A 25,944-nucleotide genomic window follows, 5' to 3' on the forward strand; every position below is an offset into this window, starting at 1 on the left:
CACATATATACGTCTACAATTACTTACTACTATAACAAATCCTAAAACTACGAACTGACCTGACTCCCAGTTACACTCCCTTTAAAGCAACAGTCCAAAATAGATTTTAGATTTGAAGCAAATTTAGCAAATTAACACAGTACCCACTTGACAGTGGAATTCCAGATGGTTGCCTCTAACTTCAGTTACTTGACAAAGCAGAGTTATGCACAAATGGCTGGAGGCTTCTTGAAGGCTGTTTCACACTCCTGTTATATCTTACATGCCTTCCCCCACATAGCCTTTCATTCTCCTTTATATATATTTCTCTCTTTTTAAATGCAAGTTCTATTGTTCATTTGCCTTTGAAATTGTATCTTCCTCATAATATAAAAACTTTCATGTTGCCAATATTGTCAGTAACCTTTGGGAAAAATAAACACACTCCTTAGCCTTGCTTATCTGGCTAGTTGTAAACAGACTATGATCCTTTTGAAATCCAACAATGCCTTCATTTATCTAAAAATGCAAATTTCCTTCACACCTTACAGGCTAAGCCTGCATCCATGTTTGCTCATTAGCATGTCGAGCACATTTCTGTACCTAGCTTCTTTTGATGATTTCAAGCTTGCGGCCTTCTTGACTCCAAATGTAATTAAATCACACAGACAAACCCAACTACAATCACAGCCATAAACCTACTTAACAATAAACCAAAAAAGAATTATGAAAATTATTATGCTTTCATCACAACAATTAGAACTGTCTAAACACATTATCTATAATTGATAGGACTAGGTATTTTGCCGTACCTACTTGATGGACCTGTGTGCTTTTAGGGAAAAATTTATTTTATGTTGGGGTGATGGTGCCTTTTAAAAACTAGTTTTCTCTGAAAGGGAATTTCTGGTAAAGCAACTGGCTTCCAGTAACTGACCATGTGACAAGTTGCTGGGAAGATAAACAGGGTCAACCGGAAGTTAATTAAAGGGGTCAGTAAGTTCCTGGGTGTGGTTCTATTTTGCAAGTAGTTTGCATTTAGTTTAGAACAAGCTGAGTGCAGGGAACATCTCAAGCCGAATTCAGTTGAAATTGTATTTTTGCTAGCTGAAAGGGTAAGGAAACCTTGATAATTGAAGGACTTAATGGGTTGGACTTCTGGGATAGCCAAGAAAAGAGAGAGAGGGAAGTTTAGATACAAGACTCCAGAGTTAAGGAATATTAGAATCAGGAAAGTTCTGACCTGAGGTGGCTACACTTAAGACCCTAGTGATGCCTGTGTTGAACTGACAGTTTACAACTATAGGACAGTTGGATGCGATTTAAAGAGACAACCTTACCACAAGCAAGCAGAAAGCCCTTATCTGAATTGTTGAGACAGTACTCAGACCAAGTGGTTAACCTTCCATTTTCTGACTTGAGTTATTGGGGCTTTAAGTCAAAAGGGTGTAGAAGGAAATTTGATTTAAGTTTGGTTTAGATTATAAATAATGGCATTCATTGTACTTTTAAATCCTTAAAGTAACTGATTATTTCAGACAGAATGTAGTTATTAGTATTCATGTTCTTTGATTTTGGTGTAATAAAATTATTTTATTTTCAACCGTGAACCTTGTGGCTTCATTCTTGTAATAAATACCTGGGTTTTCGGATTCTTAAAAAACTAAACATATTACTGGCCTCAGTCGAGATCATAACACTACCCCAAGGTTTTATTCACTGAGTCAAACAAGCACCTTTTATGCATGAATTAAATTGTCATGGATTGTTTGGTTGCAGAATAAGTTTGCTAATTGCAGGAACTGTTTTTACAGCCCCAGGATGGACAGCAAACTTTGAAGTGCCTATGGAAACTGCAAATATAACTGCAGCAAATTCTAGTGAACCTACTTTGTGGAGCTCAGGTGACTCAGTACCGCAGGAAACTGGATGGGCTACTTTTTCTGATTTTTCATCTCAGTTAAGGTAATGCTTATCTGGATATCCAAAATAAAACTGTAGTGAGTTTTTTTTATGCTTTTTGCCTTTATTTTACTGTTGCAGACCAATTATAAACATTAAATGCCAGTTCTTTGGAACTCTCTTCCAGTCGTATTTAATCACATTACGTTTCATGGTTTTATGATCTTCCTAAAGCTCTATCTCTTGATTTAGCTTTTGGTCTCTTAAATACCAATTCCCCCTCCTTTAGTGCGTGATATAACATTTAAGGAAAGAAATTCAAACTCATGTAAGATTTTGTCCAACCTACCTAGTACTATTAGGGTAAATATATTTTGTGTTACATTGCTTACATTGTCACTTGAAACCTCTGGTAAAGAAAGCTTCAGAATGTTTCCCGAAGATATTGGAGTAAGGAAAAGTCACCTGACCAAATTAACTGCATGAAGAAGCAGGTGTTTGAGTGTGCTTGTAAGCTCCAGTTACTGATCCAAGACCAGTTATTAAAGAATCTGTCCCCTAATTAATGTGCCAATCCGAGAGAGAAGGTTGCACTATTCCTTCTGGAGTCAGGGTATGATGCAAAAATGATAGTATGAATGCTATCTTGAGCAGTCTGTGACACTTAATGTTTTTCTCTTTCCTCTCCCTGCCCTGCTGCCCTTCATCAAATGCACTCCTATGTTTAGGCCTAATGTAGCACCATCACTATAGCCATCTATAATATACTCCATACTGAGTTAGCTGAGTGTGAACCTGGAAGCTCTTGTGCTGTAATGCAGCCTCAGAGACCAAATGATACATTTGCTCATTGAGCCATTGCAGGTCAAACCTAACCACTTTTGTTCACTCTTTTTCCCGGTTCAAATGCGTTTTCCTGTTGCACCACTTTCTAGAGGTGATGGCACAGATTTTGCAGTAATAATGGCAGTGAAACTATCAGTACTGCTCTGAAATTTATGGCAGCTTCTGGAGCACACACTAAGTTAAGTGCGGAAATCCAGAAGTTGTTGTCAGTGATTCTTTGCTTATCCATAAGGTGTGGTATTGAAGTCTTCACAAACGCAATCAATTAGAAATCACTGAACTGGCGAAAACTTGAGTATTGCTGAAAACAGCCATGCTGTCGAAACTTTTATTTAACTCTCATTAGGGCAGATTTACAAGAATACCAAGTCTCAAAGGGAACAACAGTTTATACTGCATGAAAAGAGGGTGCTGATTGGTTGGCAGGTGGACTCTGCCAGGGGAATTGACATGGAGAATGCACCTGGGAACAGTTAACTGCTAAGCTTTTATATAGCTTCCAGCAAGTGGAAGTGCAAGCCTGACTGATTATCTTAAATTGGTTGTCAGTGTATTTCTTAGCACAGTCAGGTTTATTGAGCAAGTGTTGTCCGATTGCAGAATCACATCTAATGTTGGACGCAGTACTGAGTTTTGCAAGCATTAACTGGTTGAGTGCAGTTAGTACTTTGCCTGTTGCAAACAGCTGAAAGGACGTGCTGTTTGATATGATGCGCTAGTCGTTGGGTTGTACAACCTAGATACCTAGCATCCTGTGGGCACTGAAATTCATTTGCACATTACTCATTTGTGTGGTAGGCAGAATATCTTGTTGCCTTGATGGCAGCATCATGTTAGTGGAGAATACCACTTGTGTTGCTACTGCATAGTAGCAGGGTGAAATGACTAGCTTCACCTGTTGCATTCTTTGCTGGCTCCCACTGTGCAGGAACATTGAGTTTTTTGCTGTGAGAGACAACATTTCAGATGAGAAGATGGAAATTGTGCCCCTCCAAAAAATAAAAGTAGGACTCTCAAGTATCTAGCAACAGAGGGTGGATATCTAAGGCATGCAGTTCCAAATGCTGTCAAGCTTAATATATGGATAACATTTATGTTCATGATGCATGTTGTGTAAAGGTGTATTCAATGAATAAATATTGCATTATGGTACCAGTAAGTTGAAAACTAAATATTTTTCGATTCAGCTCAAAGGATCCTTTAAGAAGTAGCTCCCCTGTTGAAATGGAAACCAGTGCTGACCCAGTGGATCCCCATCACAATAATCTAACAGCACATCCTGAAGGTAATCCTCCTCCATACTTGTTTCAGATGTTGAACTGTTAAGATTTTTTTAAATGTTAAAAAGTTAGTTACATAATCTTAAAAAAAAAAAGTAGTGTTAGTGAACAAAAATAATGGTTACAGCAGAGAAGGAAGCCGTTTGGCCTGTTGCTTGTGCCAGCTCTCTGTAGGAGCATCTCATCTAGTCCCACATCCCTCTTTCACGTAGCCTTGAAAATCTTTTCTCTTCATTTAATTATCTAATTCTCTTTTGAAGGCCTCTATTGAATCTGCCTCTACTCTCATGTAGGTCATTCGAGATTTTAACCACTTGCTGTGTAAAAACATTTATCCCTCCTGTTGCTTTTGTCAAACTCTTTAAATCAGTGTCCTCCTGATCCTTCTGCAAATGGGAGCAGTTTCTCCCCATTTACTCTGTCCAAGCCCCTCACGATTTTGAACACCTCCATTAAATATCCTCTCAGCCTTCCCTTCTCCAAGGAGAATAGCCTCGGCTTCTCCACTCTGTCCACATAACTAAGATTCTTCATCCTGGAGCCCACACCCCTGAATCTTTCCTGCATCTTCTATTAAGGCCTTCACATCCTTCCTGAAGTGTGCTGCCCCGAATTGGGCACAATACTCAGTTGAGACCGAATGAGTCTATGATATAGGTTTAATCACAACTTCCTTGCTTTTGTACTCTATGCCCCTGTACTCTCTGCCCCTACTTATAAAACCCAGGATCCTGTCTGCTTTATTACCACTCTCTCAGCCTGTCTTGCCATCATCAATGACTTGTGCACATGTACGCTCTGCTCCTGCACCCACTTGAATTATGCCCTTTGATTTTGTGTTGCCTCCTTGTTCTTCCTACCTAAATGAATCACTTTGTACTTCTGTGCATTAAATTTCATCTGCCACTTGTCTGGCTAGATTCCACCTATGTCCTTATGAAGTTTAACAATATCCTCCTCATAGTTCACAATATTTCCAGGATTTGTGTCATCTGCACATTTTGAAATTATGCCCTGTACACTCAGGTCCAAGTCACTATATATAAATTTTATTCCATGAGTTCTAATCTTGCTCATAAGCCTGTTCTGTGGCACTTTTATCAAAACACCTTCTGGAAGTCCATGTATGCCACATCGACCACATTACCCTCATCCTCCCTCTGTTACGTCATCAAAACTTGATAAAGTTAGATAAACACTATTTATCCTTAACATATCCAGGCTGGCTTTCCTTAATTAATCTGCATTTCCTTGTTAATTTTGTCCTGAATTATGATTTCCAAAAGCTTCCCCACCACTGGTTAAACTGACTGGCCTGTATATGCTGGGATATCCTTGGCCTTTATTTGAACAACGGTGTAACATTTGCATTTCTCCCATATTCTAGCACCACCCGTATATCTAAGGAGGATTGAAAGATCATAGCCAGTGCTTCTGCAATTTCCACCTTTCGCTCAAAATATTTGGGTGCATCTCATTCAGTCCTTGTGATTTATCAACTTTTAAGTGCAGGCAGGCAATCAAATCCTTCTCTTTTTCAATTTTTTAGTCCATCATTGTGTCAACTATCTCCTCTTTCGCAATGACTTAGACAGCATCTTTCTTTGTAAAGACAGATGGGAAGAACTAATTTGGTACCTTAACCCTACTGCCTGCCTCATGCACAAATCCTCTTTTGGGTCCATAATCGGCCTCACTCTTCCTTTCTACTTTTTTAGTATTTCTATGCCCATAGAAGGCTTTTGGATTCCCTTTTATGTTACATAGAAATATAGAAACTTGGAGCAGGAGTAGGCAATTCGGCCCTTCGAGCCTGCTCCACCATTCATTATGATCATGGCTGATCATCCAACTCAATAGCCTGCTCCCGTTTTCTCTCCATACCCTTTGATCCCTTTCGCCCCAAGAGCTATATCTAACTCCATCTTGAAAGCATACAATGTTTTGGTCTCAACTACTTCCTGTGATAACGAATTCCACTTGCTCACCACTCTCTGGCTGAAGAAATTACTCCTCATCTCAGTCCTAAATGGTCTGCCCCATATCCTCAGACTGTGACCCCTGGTTCTGGACTCCCCCACCATTGGGAACATCCTTCCTGCATCTACTCCAGCAAATATAATCCTAATCGACTCAATCTCTCCTCATATGTCAGCCCCGCCATCCCAGAAATCAGTCAGGTAAACCTTTGCTGCACTCCCTCTATAGCAAGTACATCCTTCCTCAGATAAGGAGACAAAACTGCGGACAATATTCCAGGTGTGGTCTCACCAAGGCCCTATACAATTGCAGCAAAACATCCCTGTTCCTGTACTCGAATCCTTTGGCTATGAAGGCCAACATACCATTTCCCTTCTTTACCACCTGCCGCACCTGCATGCTTACCTTCAGCGACTGGTGTACAAGGACACCCAGGCCTCGTTGCGCATTTCCCCCTCTCAATTTATAGCCATTCAGATAATCTGCCTTCCTGTTTTTGCTATCAAAATGGATAACCTCACATTTATCCACATTATACTGCATCTGCCACGCATTTGCCCAGTCACTCGGCTTGTCCAAATCACACTGAAGCATCTCTGCATCCTCTTCACAGCTCACCCTCTCACCCAACTTTGTTTCATCTGCAAATTTGGAGATATTACATTTAATTCCCTCATCTAAACCATTAACATATATATTGTGAATAACTGGGGTCCCAGCACCGATCCCTGCGGTACCCCACTAGTCACTGCCCGCCATTCAGAAAAAGACCCCTTTATTCCTACTCTTTGTTTCCTGTCTGCCAACCAGTTTTCTATCCATCTCAATACACTACCCCCAATCCCATGTGCTTTAGTTTTACATGCCAACCTCTTATGTAGGACTTTGTCGAAAGCCTTCTGAAAGTCCAAATAAACCACATCCCCTGGCTCCCCCTCATCAACTCTACCAGTTACATCCTCGCAAACTTCCAGTAAATTTGTCAGGCACGATTTCCCTTTCATAAATCCATGCTGACTCTGTCCGATTTTGCCACTGTTTTCCAAGTGCTTAGCTATTAAATCTTTTATAATGGATGCTAGAATTTTCCCCACTAATGATGTCAGGCTGACTGGTCTATAATTCCCTGTTTTCTCTCTGCCTCCCTTTTTAAATAGTGGGGTTACATTAGCTACCCTCCAGTCTGTAGGAACTGTTCCAGTGTCTATAGAATCTCGGAAGATGACCACCCAATGCATCCACTATTTCTCTTGCCACTTCCTTAAGTAGTCTGGGATGTAGATTATCAGGCCCTGGAGATTTATCGGCCTTCAATCCCATCAGTTTCCCCAACACCATTTCCCTACTAATACTGATTTCTTTCAGTTCCTCCCTCTTACTAAACCCTGTGTTCCCCAATATTTCTGGTATGTTATTCGTGTCCTCCTTTGTGAAGACAGAACTAAAGTATGTATTTAGTTGGTCAGCCATTTCTTTGTTCCCCATTATAAATTCCCCTGTTTCTGACTGTAAGGGACCTATATTTGTCTTCACCAATCTTTTTCTCTTCACATACCTATAGAAACTTTTACAGTCAGTTTTTATGTTCTCTGCAAGCTTACTCTTGTGCTCTATGTTCCCCTTCTTAATCAATCCTTTGGTCCTTCTTTGCTGAATTCTAAACTGCTCCCAATCCGCAGGTCTGTTGTTTTTTCTGGACAATTTGTATGCCTCTTCCTTGTATCTAATACTATCTCCAATTTCCCTTGTAAGCCATGGTTTGGCCACCTTTCCTGTTTTATTTTTGTGCCAGACAGGGATAAACAATTGTTGCAGTTCACCCATGTGCTCTTTGAATGTTTGCCATTGCCTATCCACCGTCATCCCTTTAAGTAACGTTTCCCAATCCATCATAGCCAACTCGCGCCTTATACCATCATAGTTTCCTTTATTAAGATTCAGGACCCAAGTCTCAGAATCAACTATGTCACTGTCCACCTTGATGAAGAATTCTATCATATTATGGTCGCTCATCCCCAAGGGGCCTCACACAACTAGATTGCCAATTATTCCTTTCTCGTTACACAATACCCTGTCGAGGATGGCCTGTTCTCTCGCTGGTTCCTCAATGTACTGGTCCAGAGAAACATCCCGTATACACTCCAGGAATTCCTCCTCTACGGTATTGTTGCTAATTTGATTTGCCCAATCTATATGCATATTAAAGTCACCCATAATTACAGATGTTCCTTCATTACATGCGTCTCTAATTTCCTGGTTAATGCCATTCCCAACAGCACCACTACAGTTTGGGGGTCTATATACAGCCCCCACTAACGTTTTTTGCCCCTTAGTGTTTCTCAGCTCTACCCATACAGATTCCACATCGTTGGAGCTAATATCTTTCCTCACTATTGCGTTAATTTCCTCTTTAACCAGCAATGCAACTCCACTGCCTTTTCCTTTTTGTCTGTCCTTCCTAAATATTGAATACCCCGGATGTTCAGTTCCCATCCCTGGTCACCCTGCAGCCATGTCTCTGTAATCCTGACTACATCATACCTGTTTACATCTATTTGCACCGTTAATTCATCCATGAATGCTCCTTGCGTTAAGGTACAAAGCCTTAAGGCTTGACTTTTTAACATTACTTGTCCCATTCCCACTTTTTCACTAAGGCCCTGTTTGATTCTTGCCCTTGATTTCTCTGGCTATCACTTTTCTTATTCCACTTTCTGTCTTTTGTTCTTGTCTTTGATTCCCCTTCCTCTGACTCCTTGTATAGGTTCCCACCCCCCTGCCATATTAGTTTAAACCCTCCCCAACCACTTTAGCAAATGTTCTCCCTAGGACATCAGTCCCGGTCCTGCCCAAGTGTAACCCGTCCAGTTTGCACTGGCTCCACCTCCCCCAGAACCAGTTGGCGGAAGGCCTCTTCTCATGCTATCTCTTTGCTTCTCTTAGTTTCAGTGAAGAAGTGAAAAAAATCTATATTAAACCTGGATCTCAATTGTATTATCCACCTGACATATGCCATATGCCTTTTTCTGCTTTATTTTACTCTCTTCATTATCCAGGGAGCTCTGGATTTGTTTGTCCTACCTTTCCCTCATGGGAATGTACCATGACTACTCAAACTATCTCTTTAAAGGCAGCTGATTTGTTTCGTTACAGTTTTGCCCGCCAACCTTAGATTCCAGTTTTTCTGGGCCAGATCCATTCTCACCCCTTGAAGCAGGCCCTCACCCAATTAATTATTCTTAATGTGGATTGCTCCTAAAAGGCACTCCCTTCACCTTTTGTTCCATGACAGCTTTGTCATTTAATCTCTCCCACCCTTTAACCTGTACTTGACCTTCCTTTTTGTTCTACCTGACCCTCCCCCTCAGCATAAAACCCATCACGTTCCCACCTCTCTTCAGTTCCGAAAAAGAGTCATCTTGGACTCATTGTTATTTTGTTTCTCTCTCCACAGATGCTGCCAGACCTGCTGAGTTTTTCCAGCATATTTTGTTTTTATTAGGATTGTTCCTTGTTTTTGATAGCCAACCTAAACCTTATGATCACTGGCCCCTACTGACACTTGATCCACTTGACCCTACTCATTTCTCAGAACCAGATCCAGCAACCCCACCTTCCCTGTTGAACTGGGTACATAATGATGAAGACAGATTTCCAGAACACAATCTGGAAACTCTTGCCCTTCACTGCCCTTGACTATTATAATCCAGTCTATATTAGGATAATTAAAGTCTCCCGTTATAACTTCTGTATAAATTCTTGCATTTATTTGCAAGAAATAGGAGCAGGACTAGGCCATTCAGCCCATTAAACCTGCTCTGCCATTCAATAAGATCATGGCTGATCTGATTGTGGCTTTAATAACACTTTCTTGCCTGTTTCCCCCATAATCCTTGACTCCCTTGTCATTCAAAAATCTGCAACTTAGCCTTGAATATAATCAATGACCCAACCTCCATTGCTATCTGTGGAAGAGGATTCTAAAGACTAACAACTCACTGAGAGAAGAAATTTCTCACCCCTGTGTTAAATGGGAGACTCCTTGTCTTTAAGCTGTGCCCTCTAGTTCTAGATTTCCCCATAAGAGGAAACATCCTTTTAGCATCTACCCTATTCACCCCCCTCAGAATTTTGTATGTTTCAATAAGATCACCTCTCGTTCGTCTAAACTCCAGTGAGTATAGGCTCAACCTGCTCAACCTTTCCTCATAAGACCACTTTAATCCCGGTAATCAGTCTAGTGTACCTTAGCTGAATTGCTTCCAAAACAAGTATATCCTTCCTTAAATATGGATACCAAAACTGTACACAGTACTCCAGGTGTCATCTCACCAAATACTCTGTTCAATTGTAGGAAGACTTGCCTACTTTTATATTCCACCCCCTTTGCAATAAATGCTAACATTTCATTTGTCTTCCTAATTACTTGCTGTAGCCTACATGCTAACTATTTGTGATTCATCTACAAGATCCAGATCTGTCTGAATTCTCTTGATCTCAATTTAAATGATATTCTGCTTTTCTTAGATGTATAAACAGCCTGTATACTATTTATCTCAACCAGTGTTCCCTCTGAATTGTGTGGCTGAACAGCAATCTGAAAGTTCCCATGTCAACCACGCACAAGCACGTAGGCCATGCACAAGTTAGCACCTATTTTACCGTGGGTGCGGTTATGCAAAAAAAATTCAAAGGCACTGCACTTGTCAGCAGTACACTGTAAAAACGGAAAGGGTACATTGGTTTCTATTCGTGGTAGCGAATGCCACAGTTGCACACTTCTCTGGATAAATACATTTTTCCTGAATTCCCTATTGGATTTATTTGTAATTGTCTTATATTTATAACCCTTAGTTTTGGTCTTGCCACCTAGTGAAACATCTCTATCCCTACCCAATCAAAACTTTTCATAATCTTTAGGCTCTATCATCAGATCGACCCTCATTCTTCTCTTTTCTAGAGAAAAGAGGCCTAGTCTGATAGGTTTTTTTTTGGTAGGTATAACCTCTCAGTTCCAGTAACATTGAAGTAAATCTTCTTTACACCTTCCCCAGTGGTGCAAAATCCTTTTTTTTTTTGTGATAAGGAGGCCAGAGCCATTCACACCTCTAACAAATCTTCTCTCAAACTCGTAAGGGGAGTAACCCCATTAAGTATGGCCTAAACAAGACTCAACGCAAGTTCAACATAATTTTTCTGTTTTCTCAATTCTGACCTTCTAGAAATAAAGCCCAGTGCTATATAGAATGGTTACAGTACGGATTGAGGCCATTTGGCCTGTTGTGTCCATGCTGGCTCTCAGCAAGAGCAATTCAGCTGGTCCCACTCCCTCGCCCTTTCCCTGTGGCCCTGCAGTCATTTTCTCTTCACATGCTTTATTTTCCTTTTTGAAAGTCACAATTGTATCTGCCTCCATCATACTCTCAGGCATTGCATTCCAGATCCCAGCCACTCAATACGTAAAAATGTTTTTCTTCATGCCACCATTGTTCTTTAACCAATCACCTTAAGTCAATGTCCCCTGGTCCTTCACCATTCCACCAATGAGAACAGTTTCTCTGTACTTTGTCCAGACCCCTCATGATTTTGAATATCTCTAACAAATCTTCTCTCAAACTCTTGAGAGTAACCCCACTAAAACTGGCCCTCCCCCAATTAATTATTTTAAAATCCAGATTGCTTCTTTTCAATAGCTAACCTAAACCTTAAGATGCTATGATCATTGTTCCCTAAATATCCTCCTACTGACACTTGATCCACTGATCCACCTAATTCCCCAGATCCAGCAGTTCCACCTTCCCTGTAGGGTTGGAAATATACTGAACATGAAAATTCTCCTGAACACTTCAGAGAATCTTCCCCTTCACTGCCTTTTACACTATTCCAACCGAGTCTATTTTAGAATAATTACGGTTACCCATTATCACTTTCATTTTTTGCACCTCTAATTTGCCTGCAAATTTGCTGATTGATTGCCTGCAAGTTGGTGACCTATAGCATACAAGTCAAATAATACTACCTCTGTTGTTTGCTTCTTTTACAGCATTGTGAACCTGCTGCACTAATTTTTGTGACTTGTGTATAGTACCCTTTTGGTGAACATGCTGACTACTCTTTATTATATCTTCAGTTTCTAGGTGTTTTTCTATTGCATCATTTACTAAGTTTTCCATTATCTTTCCTATTACCAACGTTAATCTTTCGTTCTTGTTCTCTTTTTTCAAATATGGAAACTACATTAATTGTCTGCCATTCTGGCATGATTCCCTTTTCTATTTATAAACTTATATATGTAATGGTTGTCAAGTAGATATACTAATGTTATTGGTAAATATTTTAAAATAGAATTCTAGTGGGGTGTGTGCCTGTGTGTGTCTTAATTGGATTAAAGCCAGCTAGTCTGAGTTCTTTGTTTAGTACTTTTGAGATGTTAATTAGATAAAAGTAAGGAGGGTAGAAGGTAAAGTGTAAATTTGCATTTGTTAAAAGAAACCATTTAGGACCGCAAGTGAAATCTTGCACCTAGCTAGAAGACGCCAAGCAATGTGTTTATTTTTTTCAGCTACTAATAAAATTGGTGGGATGAAAGGATGTTATTGTTAGAAGAGGTAAAGTGTATCACTAGGCTTTTAAATGGAAAATTTACATTCAAAGAGAAAGATTGTGTGTAAGATAGAGGCATTTTAAGATCGAACAAGTGTGAGAAGCCTCCAGCCTGTAAGCCTCAAGTCTGCAAGGATCCAGAGCAGAAAGAAACTCATTTTTAATGCAGCTGTCCAGGGTGTGCTTTACCAGGTGCCTGTTTAAATCTGTTTTACTGTTGCCTTAACAAGGGTGTAACTGAGTGTCAGATTAATTAGGAGATTTTTGTAGTTATAATTTTGTAGATATATGTATGTTTTTACAATCTCTCTTGTATTAATAAATTTTTTATTTAGTTTTATAAAAACCTCTTGAGACTCAGTGGTCTTATTACTAATGAATTCAAAGCCTGCATCTCAAAACTTACAAATTGCAAAAATGGGTTATGGCAGTCATTTCAAGTTTCCCTCTGGGATTTGAACAATTCAGCCTTTACCATCAGCTGTGTCATAATATGGTGCATCTGCTACCTCTTCCCTAACTACTTTTAATATGCATGGATGTAATCCATCCGGACAGGGATTTTATCTTTTAATGTGATTAATTTATCTATTATCTCCTATTTTGCTTTTTTAAATTCTTTCTATCTTGTGTCTTATTGAATAGATTTAGAGGAAATTTAAAGATTTGTTTTCCAGATGTGCAATTAAGTTTTCAAATGGTGATTTCCATCTAACATGCCTGGTTGTGGAACTCTACAGACATTTAATTTTGTCTTCAAACTGCAGATTTTGCTGCAACCTCACAGCTTGACTGCAAGGAACAAAAAGTAGTGTCAGCCATGTTAAATGTAGAAGCCAACTTCTCTGACGGAGAGGATGAAGAGGTGGCTGCAGACCAAATAACAGAGACAGTTACAAATGGCTCCATGAAAGAGACAGTCAGCCTTACTGTAGATGCCAAAACTGAAACTGCTGTATTTAAAAGGTAGGTTGAATGTTCTAAAATCCCACAGAATCTTGTGTTTCAATCTTGAATTCAGCATCTTTTTGAATATGTAGTTAACTTCCTTCTATTTCCCCACATTATTGATTTAGGCCAGTTAGCCCCAACATCAATTGTTGGGAAAATACTGGAATCTGTTATTAAGAAAGTCTTAACAATGCACTTTGAAAAGCATGGTATGATTAGAACAAGTCAACTTGGTTTTACTAAGGGGAAATCCGGTTTGACAAATATATTGGAGTTTCTTGAGGATGTAACTAGTAGGGTAGATAAATAGGAACCAGCAGATGTAGTATACCTGGATTTCCAAAAGGCATTTGATAAGCTCCTTGCGGCACTCCACTATTCACTGCCTTGGAAAAGAAAACCCATTTACGCCCACTTTGCTTTCCTTCTATTCGTTAACTAATCCCCTACCCATGCTAAAATATTACCAAGGAACTCACCAAGGCTCCTTAGACAGCACCTTCCAAACCCACGAACTCTACCATCTAGAAGGACAGGGGCAGCAGATATGGGAACACCACCACCTGGAAGTTCCCCATCAAGCTACTCGCCACCCTGACTCAGAAATATATTGCTGTTCTTTCATTGTCGCAGGATTAAAATGCTGGAACTCTCTCCCTAACAGAACTGTGGGTGTACCTGCACCACATGGACTGCAGTGGTTCAAGGAGGCAGCTCACCACCATCTTTTCAAGGGTAACTAGGGATGGGCAATAAATGCTAGCCTAGCCAGCGATGCCTTCATCCCATGAATAAAAAAAACACAAGGTTAATATGCAGGATAAGGGCTCGTGGAGTTGGGGGTAATATTTTAGCATGGGTGGGGGATTGGTTAACAGAGAAGGAAAGCAAAATGGGCATTAAGGGTTTTTTTCAAGGCAGTGAAATAGTGGAGTGCTGCAAGGATCGGTGCTGGTGCCTCAGCTATTTACTATCTATATTAGTGACTTTGGTACATTACTCTGTCTTTTTATCTAAGTGGGGAGGACACAGAGGCTGTAAAGAGATGAGTGGGCAACAAGATGGCAGATGGAGTATAATGTAGGGAGTAAAGTTATTGGTTGTAAAAATAGAAAAGCAGAATATTTTTTTAAAAGGTGTCTAACTTCAAAGTGTTGATGTTCAAAGAGACTTGGGTGTGTATGTACAAGAGACTCAAAGTTAGCATGCAGGTGCAGCAAGCAATTAGGAAGGCAAATGGCATGTTGGCCTCTATTGCAAGGGGACAGGAGTACAAGAGTAAAGAAATCTTGCTACAGTTGTGCAGGGTTTTGATGAGACCACATCTGGAATAGAGTGTACAGTTTTAATCTCCACATTTAAGAAAGGATAAACTTGCATTGGAGGCGGTACAGTGAAGATTCACTAGACTGGGATGAGGGGGTTGTCCTATGATGAGAGGCTGAGTAGATTATACTGGGTTTATGTTCTCTGGAGTTTAGAAGAATGAGAGGTGATCTCATTGAAACCTCCAAAATTCTGAAGGGTCTTGTTAAGGTAGACACACAGATTGTTTGTTTCTGCTGGTTGGGAAGTCTCAAACATGGGGGCACAGTCTTCGAATAAAGGGCCAATCATTTAGGCTGAGATAAGTTACTTCACTCAGGGTTCTTTGAGCTAGATTGCATGGAAATGCATGGAATCTACAGCAGATAAATAGGCCCTATGGCCAATCTGATTTGTGGAACATAGGAACAAAGGACTTAGGAGCAGGAGTAGGCCATTCAGAGACTGCTCCTTTGTTAAATAAGATCTTGGCTGATCGAGTTGTAGTCTCAACTCTGCCTGTGTTTAGGCTCCACATGAACCTCTTCCCACCTTTAAGTACCTCCTCCTACACAGCCCACATATCCCTCTGTTTCCCTCTCCCCCACCTTAAATGTATCAGTGCTATCTCCATGTGGCAGTGGGTTCCATACTTTTCCCATGCAGTGTAAAATAAATTTTTTATTTGATCTATTAGTGGCTTTCTTATGTCTATATTTCCTTGTTCTGGACTTCTGATATCCACCCGATGAAACTCGTCCAGTCTTCCTCTGTCTTCTGTTTTCCAGGGAATGAAAAGCCACAGCCTGCTTATTTTCCCTGATAGTTGCATCCTCTCAATTCTGAAACATTTGTAATTGTTTTGAGCATTCAAGAAGGTGCAGAAAGTTTTTTTGTTGTATGGCGACTAGTACGCAGTATTCCGAAAGATGACCTAACCAAGTTTCTATGTAAATTAACATTATCTCCCTACTTTTGGATGGGCCTCGAGTCTTGAGGGGAAATTTAAATGTACATGTTTTATTCAGATAATATGATTTTGTTGTAGACTCTTGTACATGTTCTGTTTGATGTTATACCTAGTTAACCTAAAATATAAGATTTGTGAAAACATAACCCATTAAATTGAACATTTGGTGACCTATCGATACCAGAAGTGCAATATAATGAAACTCAGTTCAGAGTATCAGTAGCACAGTTCTTTAAATATCAGCTATAATGCACTCAGTTTACTTTTTCAAAAACATTTGGCAGAATGCAAACCTCTCTTTATCTTGCCTGCTGATTTGAAAAGAATTGATGGAACAGCAAGATCTTTCAAATCAGTGTAAGTTTATTACCAATGCAGGAAATTCATAAATTTTATCCATGTGTTTGACTATATTAGAACCACTTGAATAACTACATTCACCTGTTATGACTACAGCCGGTGTTAATTGCTGCGCAAACCAAATCCCAGAGGGAAACTGGCTTACGGGCCATACGGTATTTTTTTTGTATTCTGCAAATGAGAAGGCGACATAGCAATCTCAGCAGTAAGAGGTCCAGTAACACTTTTGGGATTTAAAAAAATTAAAAGTAAAAGTTTTGTTAACAAAAATAAAAGAAAACTTAAGCACACAAGATTATAGTTGCACAATTAAGGTTAGTCTTACAAACGGTCCCCCAGAAAGGCATTCCACTTGGTCAGACCCACAAGTAAACACCTTCCAGGCAACACTCCCTAATAGATATTTAACTCCATAAAATCCAGTAATATTACCCAAGGCCAGCTGCTGTAACTTCAATAAAGGCAATCTACATGACCTGTAGTATGACGCTTCCACTCTGCTGTGGAAAACCAATCTTCAGAATAAAACTGCTTTTTGTAGCCCAAGACTTTTCTGGCTTGACTGGATGGTTGATTCAAACTGTACCACCTCCTAGCCTAGAGGTAACAGCTCCCAAATCAACAGCTCAAACATTTGCAGCTGCTCATCTCTCAGCTCAAACAGCAGTTCCAGCTATAGCTACTCCATCTTGACTTTGCTTACAGGTCAACAAAATACAATATCCCCACTTCTTGTTTACCTATGGAACTCCTGCAAGATGCAATCATGTTTCTTGACACCTTTGATTCTCCTTTGATATTCAAACAAACTCTCAACTTATCTAAAAATACAAACGTTACATCTAACCTATTTACTTGTATCTCAGATCTAACACCTCTGTGCTCTTCATGTTCTAACCTCCCCAGACAACCTGGGTCCTATTAATCTCTGTGCAGCTTAATTAAATCATAAACACATACACAACCTTTGCCACAGGATAACACAATATTTCCCAAAAATATAAAAACAAACATCCATTTCTCTCACGCCCTACTGCAGAAATAATGAAAAATTTTGTAGTGCAAGTACAATGTTGGCATTTGAAAAACAAAGCTGGATTTGAGATTAGGCCTTTATCCCACCTAACCTTGTTCACTAATGCCTCACTGATTTTTATAGCTGCTTTTATATATGCATATTCTTGAGCTGAATGTTTCGTAAAAGAAATAGCTTTAAATTTTATGTTTACAATTTTCTTGTGCATATATAGTTTCTGAAACTAATACTTTTGAGGCAAACATTGATGTTGCTGAATCATTGCATTGAAGTAGAGACAAGTATCCCTTCCACACATGACAAGTTACTTGGATAGTTTTTAAAAATTCACTTATTTATTTGGATGATGTGGAAGGAATTTGAGATGTGCTGTATTATACAATTTTCAAAAACTGAAAAATTAAAGTTGGAACTTTTGCATTATATCTGAATATCTGCCACTTATTTACCCTTATGTATTCAGTTTATGATCTAATTATCTTTTAGGATATATTTCTGACAAAACTAAAGCTTTCTTTACAGCAAATTGTCTATTCTGCTTATGGGAGACTTGTTCTATTGTATTTTCTCCAACATACTGGTGTTTGGAAACATTTAGGTAGTGAATTCTTACAGTATAATGGAAGTATGCTAGATATTTTAATGTAGCTGTATTTGAGTGTGAAACATTTGAATATCATAAACTTGATCAAACTAATTCAGTTGAGTGTTTCACAATTTAAGCTTCCTTTCTCTTTCTTTCGTGCTTGTGGCTTCAGAGTGTTGAAATCCTATTGGTATGTATTTTAATTAAATGCAAATTAATTCAGTGCTGTATGTGCAAACAAACAGCCTCATGTGATCTTATATTTCTCCTTGTGTTATGGCATGATTTTGAGATGACACCCAAAATACTACATTAAAGTTTAAAGTGCCTGCAAGCTCATTTATTCATGCTTTTCTTCATTTGCATGTGAAGATTTTCATATACTGCATGATTGGAGAGTGACTTTCATAATAATTGTGATAGGGCATGTATTTTATTACTTTGAAAACATTCTAGATATTTGATCAACTTGCCTTTTTCTATTTAGTGAGGAAGTAAAGTTGTCTACCTCTGAAGATGTTTCTTCAAAATATGTGTCACCAGAAAACTTAGAAACTCCAAAACTGACTTCAACATCACAGTCTAATGATTATCGAACAGATGGGTATGTGCATTCAAATTATGAAGAATTTAATCATATCTGATAACCTTTCAGATATTAACTTGTCATTTACTTGTTTGCTTACACAAAATTTAAATGTTTGTAAATGGAATGTGCAAGCAGGCTTGAATCTTGGGCTATTTGCTACATGAGCTTTGTTTCCACTATATAGTCAATTTTAGTTTAAAGCTGATATTGGCGTCTTAATTACGTAAGCTTCATGTGACATTCAAATACTCAGCTGCATGAATAATGAAAAGATTTCAAATTCTAATCTAATGAAATCCCTCTTAACTAGCATGAGGACAATGGTTTATGTACAGACTGCTGCACATAGTTATGTTTTGTATGGAAACAATACTTTTGTGGGGTGGGGGTTGGTGGGTAGGTACATGCAAAGTTTTACTGAGTTAACCAGTCATGGTTGACATAACTGCAGCTGCAAAGAATGAAGGGCTTTTGCTTTAGATAGTACAGTAAGACTAATTATACCATAGCATTGTACCATTTCACTCTTCTCCACTCATTTTTGATATTGGAATGGTTTGCGTTTGCATTTGCTTCACTAAGTGATAGCTGTCGTGCATGCACACATCAGTACTAAAAACAGATGGTTTTCAGTTTGGTATGTTAGAATATGTGTAAGCGAGAATACATTTCCATACTCATGTTTAACTTCCATCTTTTAACACTTTTTTATCAACAGCTTGAAGCCTTCTGAAGGGAATATAAAGTCTCGAGCAAAAGACACCTTGAATGGGCCTGTTGATGATGTGACATCAATGGAAGAAATCAAGTAAGCCTTCACTGCAGTCAGTGCATTATACAGCTGTATACTATGCAGTATATAATTTTAGTGCTGCCTATTTTCTGATAGTTCCATGACACATTGTTTAATGGAAAATGCAGTGAGCACATGTTGTATAAATGACTGGCTGACCAGGGTATTATCTCACTGTCTTCTCTAATGACTAGTTTAAATAGTTGAATTATGCATTATGAAGCAAGAATTATGTACACTATTGATATTAAAGTTTAAACCATTTAAGAGCACGACATTGCCTCCTTTTTGAACAGTGTTACAATCCCCATAGAGACCAACAACTTTTAAAAAGGAACTTGGATTCCCTGATTTGTTTAAGGGAATTGCACGACAAGATTTCAAGTTCTAAGACTTTTACTGTAGCAAGCAAACTAAAAGCAACAGAAATAGGAGCAGGAGTAAACCATACCATGCTTGCGATCATGCGATCAATGATCAATGCAATCGTGGCAGTTCTTGGACTTCGACTCCGCTTTCCTGCCTACTCCCTATATCCCCATATCTCTTGACTCGTGAGACACCAAAAATCCACCTGTCTCAGCCTTAAACATATTCAGTGATGGCACATCCACAACCCTCTGGGATAGAGCATTCTAAAGATTTATATCTCTTCTGGTGAAGACATTTCTCCTCATCTCAGTCCTGAACGAGACTGAAACTGTGCATACTTGTTCTAATTTCCCTAATCAGGGGGAGCAACCTGTCAAGCCCCCCAACCGGCTAGAATTGATGCACTTAAGGAGAGGTGTGTTACATATAAGGGGGCAAGGAGTAGAGTGACGCCAGATAGGGATGTGACTGGAAGAGGTCGGTTGGGTGAGAGGAAGCTCTCATGGGATATAAACATCAGCATAAACCAGTTCATCCAAATGACCTGTTTCAGTCATTTGGATTCAATACAAATCAGAAGGCCTACATTTCATTTCCACCTAGCAAAATAGCTGATAGCTGAGATCAAGCAAGATCTGATCAAACTAATGCTCACTGAGATAGTTGGATTCAAATTAATGCTAATTACTCTGGGAGACTGAAACCCTAAAACCTATGGTTGAGAAGCTAATGGTACCTGAGCATTTTAATCTCTTTGCATTATTTTAAAGCCCTATAATTCTTGCTTGGCTGTTTTAAGTTATGAATAGTCCTTGTAGCTTTCAATATGTGCATTGTGTGTGGGTAGAAAATAGCTAATTTATAGTATGAATATAGTTTAATTTATAGCCCATGTCCATATGCAACAAGTCCTAGACAACATTCAGGCTTGTGCCAATAAGTGGCAAGTAACATTCAAGCCACACAATTGCCAGGCAATGATCATCACAAACAAGAGAGAATCCAACCATCTTCCCATGACATTCAATGGTATTACCATCGCTGAATCCCCTGCTATCAGCATCCTGGGAGTTACCATTGACCAGAAAATGAACTGGAACAGCCATATAAATACTGTGGTTACAAGAGCAGGTCAGAGGCTGGGAATTCTGTGTCAAGTAACTCACTCCTGACTCCCCAAACCCTGTCTACCATCTACCAAGCTTAAGTCAAGAGTGTGATGGAATACTCTCCACTTGCCTGGATCAGTACAGCTCCAATAAAAAAGAAGCTCAGCACCATCCAGGACACAGCAGCCTGCTTGATTGGCACCCCGTCCACCCCCTACCACCTACGCAGAGTGGCAACAGTGTGTACCATCTACACGATGCACTGCAACAACTCACCAATACTCCTTCAACAGCACTTTCCAAACCCATGATTTCTACCACCTAAAAGGATAAAGGCAGCAGATGCATGGGATTACTATTACATGCGAGTTCCCCTCCAAGCCCCCCACACCTTCCTGACTTGGAACTATGTCGCTGGGTCAAAATCCTGGAACTCCCTAACAGCACTGTGGATGTACCTACACCACACTGACTGCAGCACTTTAAGAAGGCAGCTCACCACCTTCTCAAAGGTAATTATGGATGGGCAATAATTGCTGGTCTAGCCAGCGACACCCACATCCTGTGAAAGAATTAAAAAAAAAGTATGTGAAGTTTTTTTTGTTCTACTAGAAATCTTTGTTTATAATTGTTGAACAGAGATTTGACTGCATTTTTGCTCATGTTTTTAAAATTTCATCCTGTATTGCCTTTTTCTGTTTTTTAGGACAACTCAAGTCCTGCCACCCGAAGCTTCGGTTAATGGCCCTGCATGATTAATTCTGCCTGCTGTTGTCTACTCCAGCCTGAGCAGCTACTATCCAGGGGTATCAGTGGGGTTCACTGGAGGCACTGGGCTTCGGCCTGTCAAAGCCAGTCACTGCTGCACTAAATTCACATGGGATCAGGACCAGCAATATTATCAGATTTTTTAAGATGGAAAGCAAAGAAGAGTTTGAATGAAATGTATAATTGAGGGAATTACATGTTGGCAGATACAAAGAACTCTTGCGTGCATTTGTATCAAATACATGTTCTTATAAACGGGATGATCAGTCCATTAAATATCTTGCCACTCACGTGATAATTAGTATTGTTGCCATAGTTAAATGGTTATAAGAGTAGAATATTTTATAAAAATGTGTATACTTAAACCTGACGTATATAATTGAAGTATACCAATTGGGACACATAGTGTGACCAAAGTGTTTAGAAATTTTCATACTTTTTTTCATCTTGTATAAAATTTTAACTTTCAGTGTTTCTTCCAAGTGAGCAGAGTAAATTGTAGAAGTGAAATGCAAATGTAAAAGTGTTATTTTGATTGAGTTGCCTATATTAAACCAATTGCTAGAGAAAATTCTAATTGTAAATGTTCAATAGTGGCTCTTTGCTTCAGGTTTTATTTGTAAACATTTCTTGAATTCTAGAACATTAGTATTGAAAGCCCTTTAATATGGAGTTTAAGCATATTTGTTACTGAAGACTAGTTGATCATTTGGTATGTCACTGAACAGCCATAAGCTTGTTCATCCCTCTGTATTTTACATTTTCAGACCAAGAAATTGTTCAAATCAAAGGTGAAGAACACTTAAAAGATTAGCCTTGAATTGCATGTGACTTCTCTGTTTCTCTTTGCTAAAGGTCTGCATCAGTGCATTACCTGAATGATTTAAACTATCTTTTAACTTTTTAAACTTCTATTGAACTAACTAACTGATTTGTTTTTAAATATAGCCCCGTTATTTCAGTTGCCAGGGCAATGGAACTTAATCAGGGTGAACTGATAACTGAGCACTTAATGTAACAATGGTTGGCTAAAAGTGGTTTTATTGGCATAAACTTCTAAGGAGTGGCGAAGAGCCCTACTTTGATAAAGTATGACAATAACTAAAGAAGTTAACTCCAACTTTTAAATTCAGGGATTTGAAGTGTTATGACAGGTTGACCCTTATTCATTGGGACCTTACTGTACTGTTAACGGAAGTGGCAGCTAGTATTGGGTTAAGCTAAGACAGTTTTGAAAAAGTGTCATTTGACAAAGTGCCTATGGTACTGGTTTAAGTCAGAAGAGAGATGATGGTGATGCATGATGAATTTGTGGAAGAATTCTTTCACTTTAGAAAATAGTGTCTGTTCCAGGAAAGTAAAATGAGGTGTGCACTCATCTTTTTGTGTGGCTTGTTCTTTGCAGCATCTATATTGTTGGACCCTCCAAGCACCTTAATACATTCTAAGTCAATGGAATATTTTTGTCAACTTCATCATTGGTTTAAAAAGTTGACAGTGTGGGTTTAGAGTTCTACGCATCTGTATTTGAAGAAAAATCGCCAAACCAAGCAATGCAATTTTCTGTGATCTTCCTAACTGCTTTAGGGCAGTTCAATTCAGCTGCCAATGCTTGATTCACCGCTTACACTTCTGAAGTAGCTGATCATAGATACTTGAAGATGGGATGTTGACACATCCCTATCAGTAGCAATCAATTAAAACTGGTAAGATTATAGTATACATTTTTTTAAAGTATTGTAAAAGATAGGAGGGGGAGGGGAGGAAATGTTTCTGAACCAAAACATTGGGAATAGTGGCGTTATTTGGCTGTGGCTGCTAAATAGGAAAAAATAACCTGTTCTGTCTTGACAATCTTCATTTGCAATGTTTGTGTGTTTAGTTGCATGAAAACATGGCAACTATTTTTTTAATACTGCGTTAGGATGGACATTAACCACTCACGCAATCAAATACAAAATGTAAAAAGTATTGAATTCTTACTGTCAGATTATTCTGGTTGTATGATACGTTTTTCATTTGTCCTATTTCAGATGTACATCCAATATACAATGTAAATATACCTTGTTAAAATTAATATGCCATTAGTTAAAGTTTGCAATAAAGTGAATTGCTTAAGTTGTATGAAAGTGAATTGTTTAAGTTACATGAGCATGGTGGCTCAATAATTAGTCACATGTTCAGTGGTACAAATTATTGCCATAAATTTCCTCAGTGCTCGGATGTACAAAAAGAAACTCTTCCCATAATTATAAAAACAAAACCCTGCGGATGCTGGATATCTGAAATAAAAACAGAAAATGCTGGAAATACTCAGCAAGTCTGGCAGCATTTGTGGAGAGAGAAAGAGTAAATGTTTTGAGTCGAATATGACTCTTCAGAACTGCAAAACTCTCCCATAATTGCCAACGCCATTCTTGAGGTTACGGTTTGAAGTTTATTCACAAAGTGGTTGTAATCCTGTCTTTGTTTTTAAAAAAAAATAAACTAAATCTTTAGTATGGTGCCCCTTTTTAAAAGATGTATCATGGTTTGATTAAAATGGGTTGCTGAATAAAAAGGGTTGCTTACAAGTTGTTTTGAACTGCTTTGCTTAAAACTGGAATGCATTTGATTGCCGAAAGGATATGGTCAGTTTTGGTTTTCATACACAGACTTGAGATTATCCGCATAATATTCCATGCAGTCGTCTTTATAAATCTAAGTACTTTGGAGTAAGTTCAGGTCCTGCTGGCTTGAGCTGATGCAGATTACTTAATTGGTTACATAAGTGGTGAAATAAACAGTTTTTTTTAATGTGGCAATTTGGCTATTGTGTAAGTTAAAACAGTACATGTTTGGGCTTAATGATGACAAGTTAGTCTTGAGCAGCTAGAGGCCAGTCAAGTGTAAAAGGGAACAAGTGTAGAGTTTAGTTTCAGTGCAGGTTTAGCCTTGCAGAGAGTGGGCCTAAAGTTAAATCACTTATTTGAGAAATGGTTTAGTTCAGCAGCAGGGGTCAGGTGCAGCTTGTGATTGTAGGAAGTTCTGGGATAACTAATTTACTGTCTCTGACTACTTGAGTTTGAGCAGTTTGTGAGCTTAAGGAGCATACTGCATAACATTGGGAGGTTGAAGCTCTGTGTGCACATTCTAGGAGATGGATCATCCCACAGCACTGAGTAGTACACATCGAAGTAAGAGGAGAAGATAATCAACAGTGCATGGCTGCTTTGAGTGTTTATTTGACATAGATCTTCAGTACTTGTATTTGTCATATGTTAAATATAGCTCTGAGGAGGAGGACAACAACAGACAAAACCATGGGCTAAAACTTAGGAAGAAGTGATTGCTAATTTGATATGTGAAGTGCAGGAGCACAATCGTAACCAAGGATTTCCATAATTTGTAGCTATAACCTGAATGTTGGGTTCCCTACCATGTTTAAGAATGAGATGTCACTGGGTGTAAAAGATTTTGGAGAGGAAATGAGAACAGCCAATAGTTGTTGAAGTTGGAATCAATTATATTGGAGGCCTCAAAGGAAACTTCAGCAATTAGGAGACCGATTAGAGCAAGATTTTGAGTGTAATAATCTCAGGATCACTGTTAATATGTACTTATTCTCCAATTCAAATTAGAGAGTTAAATTCAAGGCTGGAAGGAAGGGTTCAAATTCATTGGCTTTGGATGAGTTTGGGGGTAGGAGTGGCCTGTAGGGGCTTCAAGCTGGCCCAAATAACTAATGCTGTGGTGGCAGATATAAACTAATACAGTATAGAGAAGGGGTAAACAAATTGGGGAAGCAGAAAAGAAAGCAAAACAAGATGTATAAGATAATTATAAAGAACAGATCAATAGAATGAGGGATTAAAACATGACTAGCAAACAATCACATTTGAATTATGTAACTAAATGCACAAAGTATTATGGCTAACATCTGTGAGAGGCACAAATTGAAATGAGGCTAATATATAATTAGCAGCAGGCAAGAGCAGGACTTGAGATCAAAATATTCAGGAGGGATAGAGTAGCAAAAAAAGGGACGAAAGATGACTTGATCAAAAGTTCCATTACTATAATAAGGATAGTGCAAAGGCTGAACCTATTTGGTTAGCATTAAGGAACAGTTAATCTGAGGGAGGAGTATATTATAGACTTTTGAACAATAGAAGATAGACAAATTGGATAACTAAAATGATCCATTTTTATATGCCTGTTTTTCCTGAATTTTGCTGTAAAGATAAACGGAGGTAAAAGTAGTGTGAGCACAAACAAAAAGGAAACCTGAAAATGATGGCTGTCAAAAATAAACAAAATACTGAAGCCCAATTCTGAAAGAGTGCACAATCAAAATATCAGTCTGGCTTTTCTCTTTAAACATGCTTTGTAGGTTTAGTATTTTTTTTTATTTTGGGGGTTTCAACAATATGTCTAGGAAATAAGATGAGGTAAGTTAAGTGTATATAAAACATCTACAGAATAGCAGCCTTCACATAATTAGTTTCAAAATACCAACTGAAAAGCCAAGCAGTC

General features: G+C 38.7%; 1 protein-coding gene across 4 annotated transcripts in view; it reads left to right on the top strand.

Annotated features, from left to right (window-relative positions):
- Positions 1 to 23,553, top strand: part of ppp6r3 (protein phosphatase 6, regulatory subunit 3) — a 115,964-nt gene extending 92,411 nt beyond the window's left edge. For all 4 annotated transcript variants that reach the window (XM_041196850.1, XM_041196852.1, XM_041196854.1 and 1 more), the window contains 6 exons: positions 1,794 to 1,944; positions 3,915 to 4,012; positions 13,358 to 13,556; positions 18,286 to 18,402; positions 19,106 to 19,195; positions 21,368 to 23,553. In XM_041196850.1, the coding sequence (XP_041052784.1) occupies positions 1,794 to 1,944; positions 3,915 to 4,012; positions 13,358 to 13,556; positions 18,286 to 18,402; positions 19,106 to 19,195; positions 21,368 to 21,416 (704 nt within the window). In that variant the 3' untranslated portion in view covers positions 21,417 to 23,553. The remainder of the gene's footprint in view (positions 1 to 1,793; positions 1,945 to 3,914; positions 4,013 to 13,357; positions 13,557 to 18,285; positions 18,403 to 19,105; positions 19,196 to 21,367) is intronic.
- Positions 23,554 to 25,944: the final 2,391 nt, after the last annotated feature.

This window comes from Carcharodon carcharias, chromosome 10, assembly GCF_017639515.1.
Source record: "Carcharodon carcharias isolate sCarCar2 chromosome 10, sCarCar2.pri, whole genome shotgun sequence".
Classification (NCBI taxonomy): domain Eukaryota; kingdom Metazoa; phylum Chordata; class Chondrichthyes; order Lamniformes; family Lamnidae; genus Carcharodon; species Carcharodon carcharias.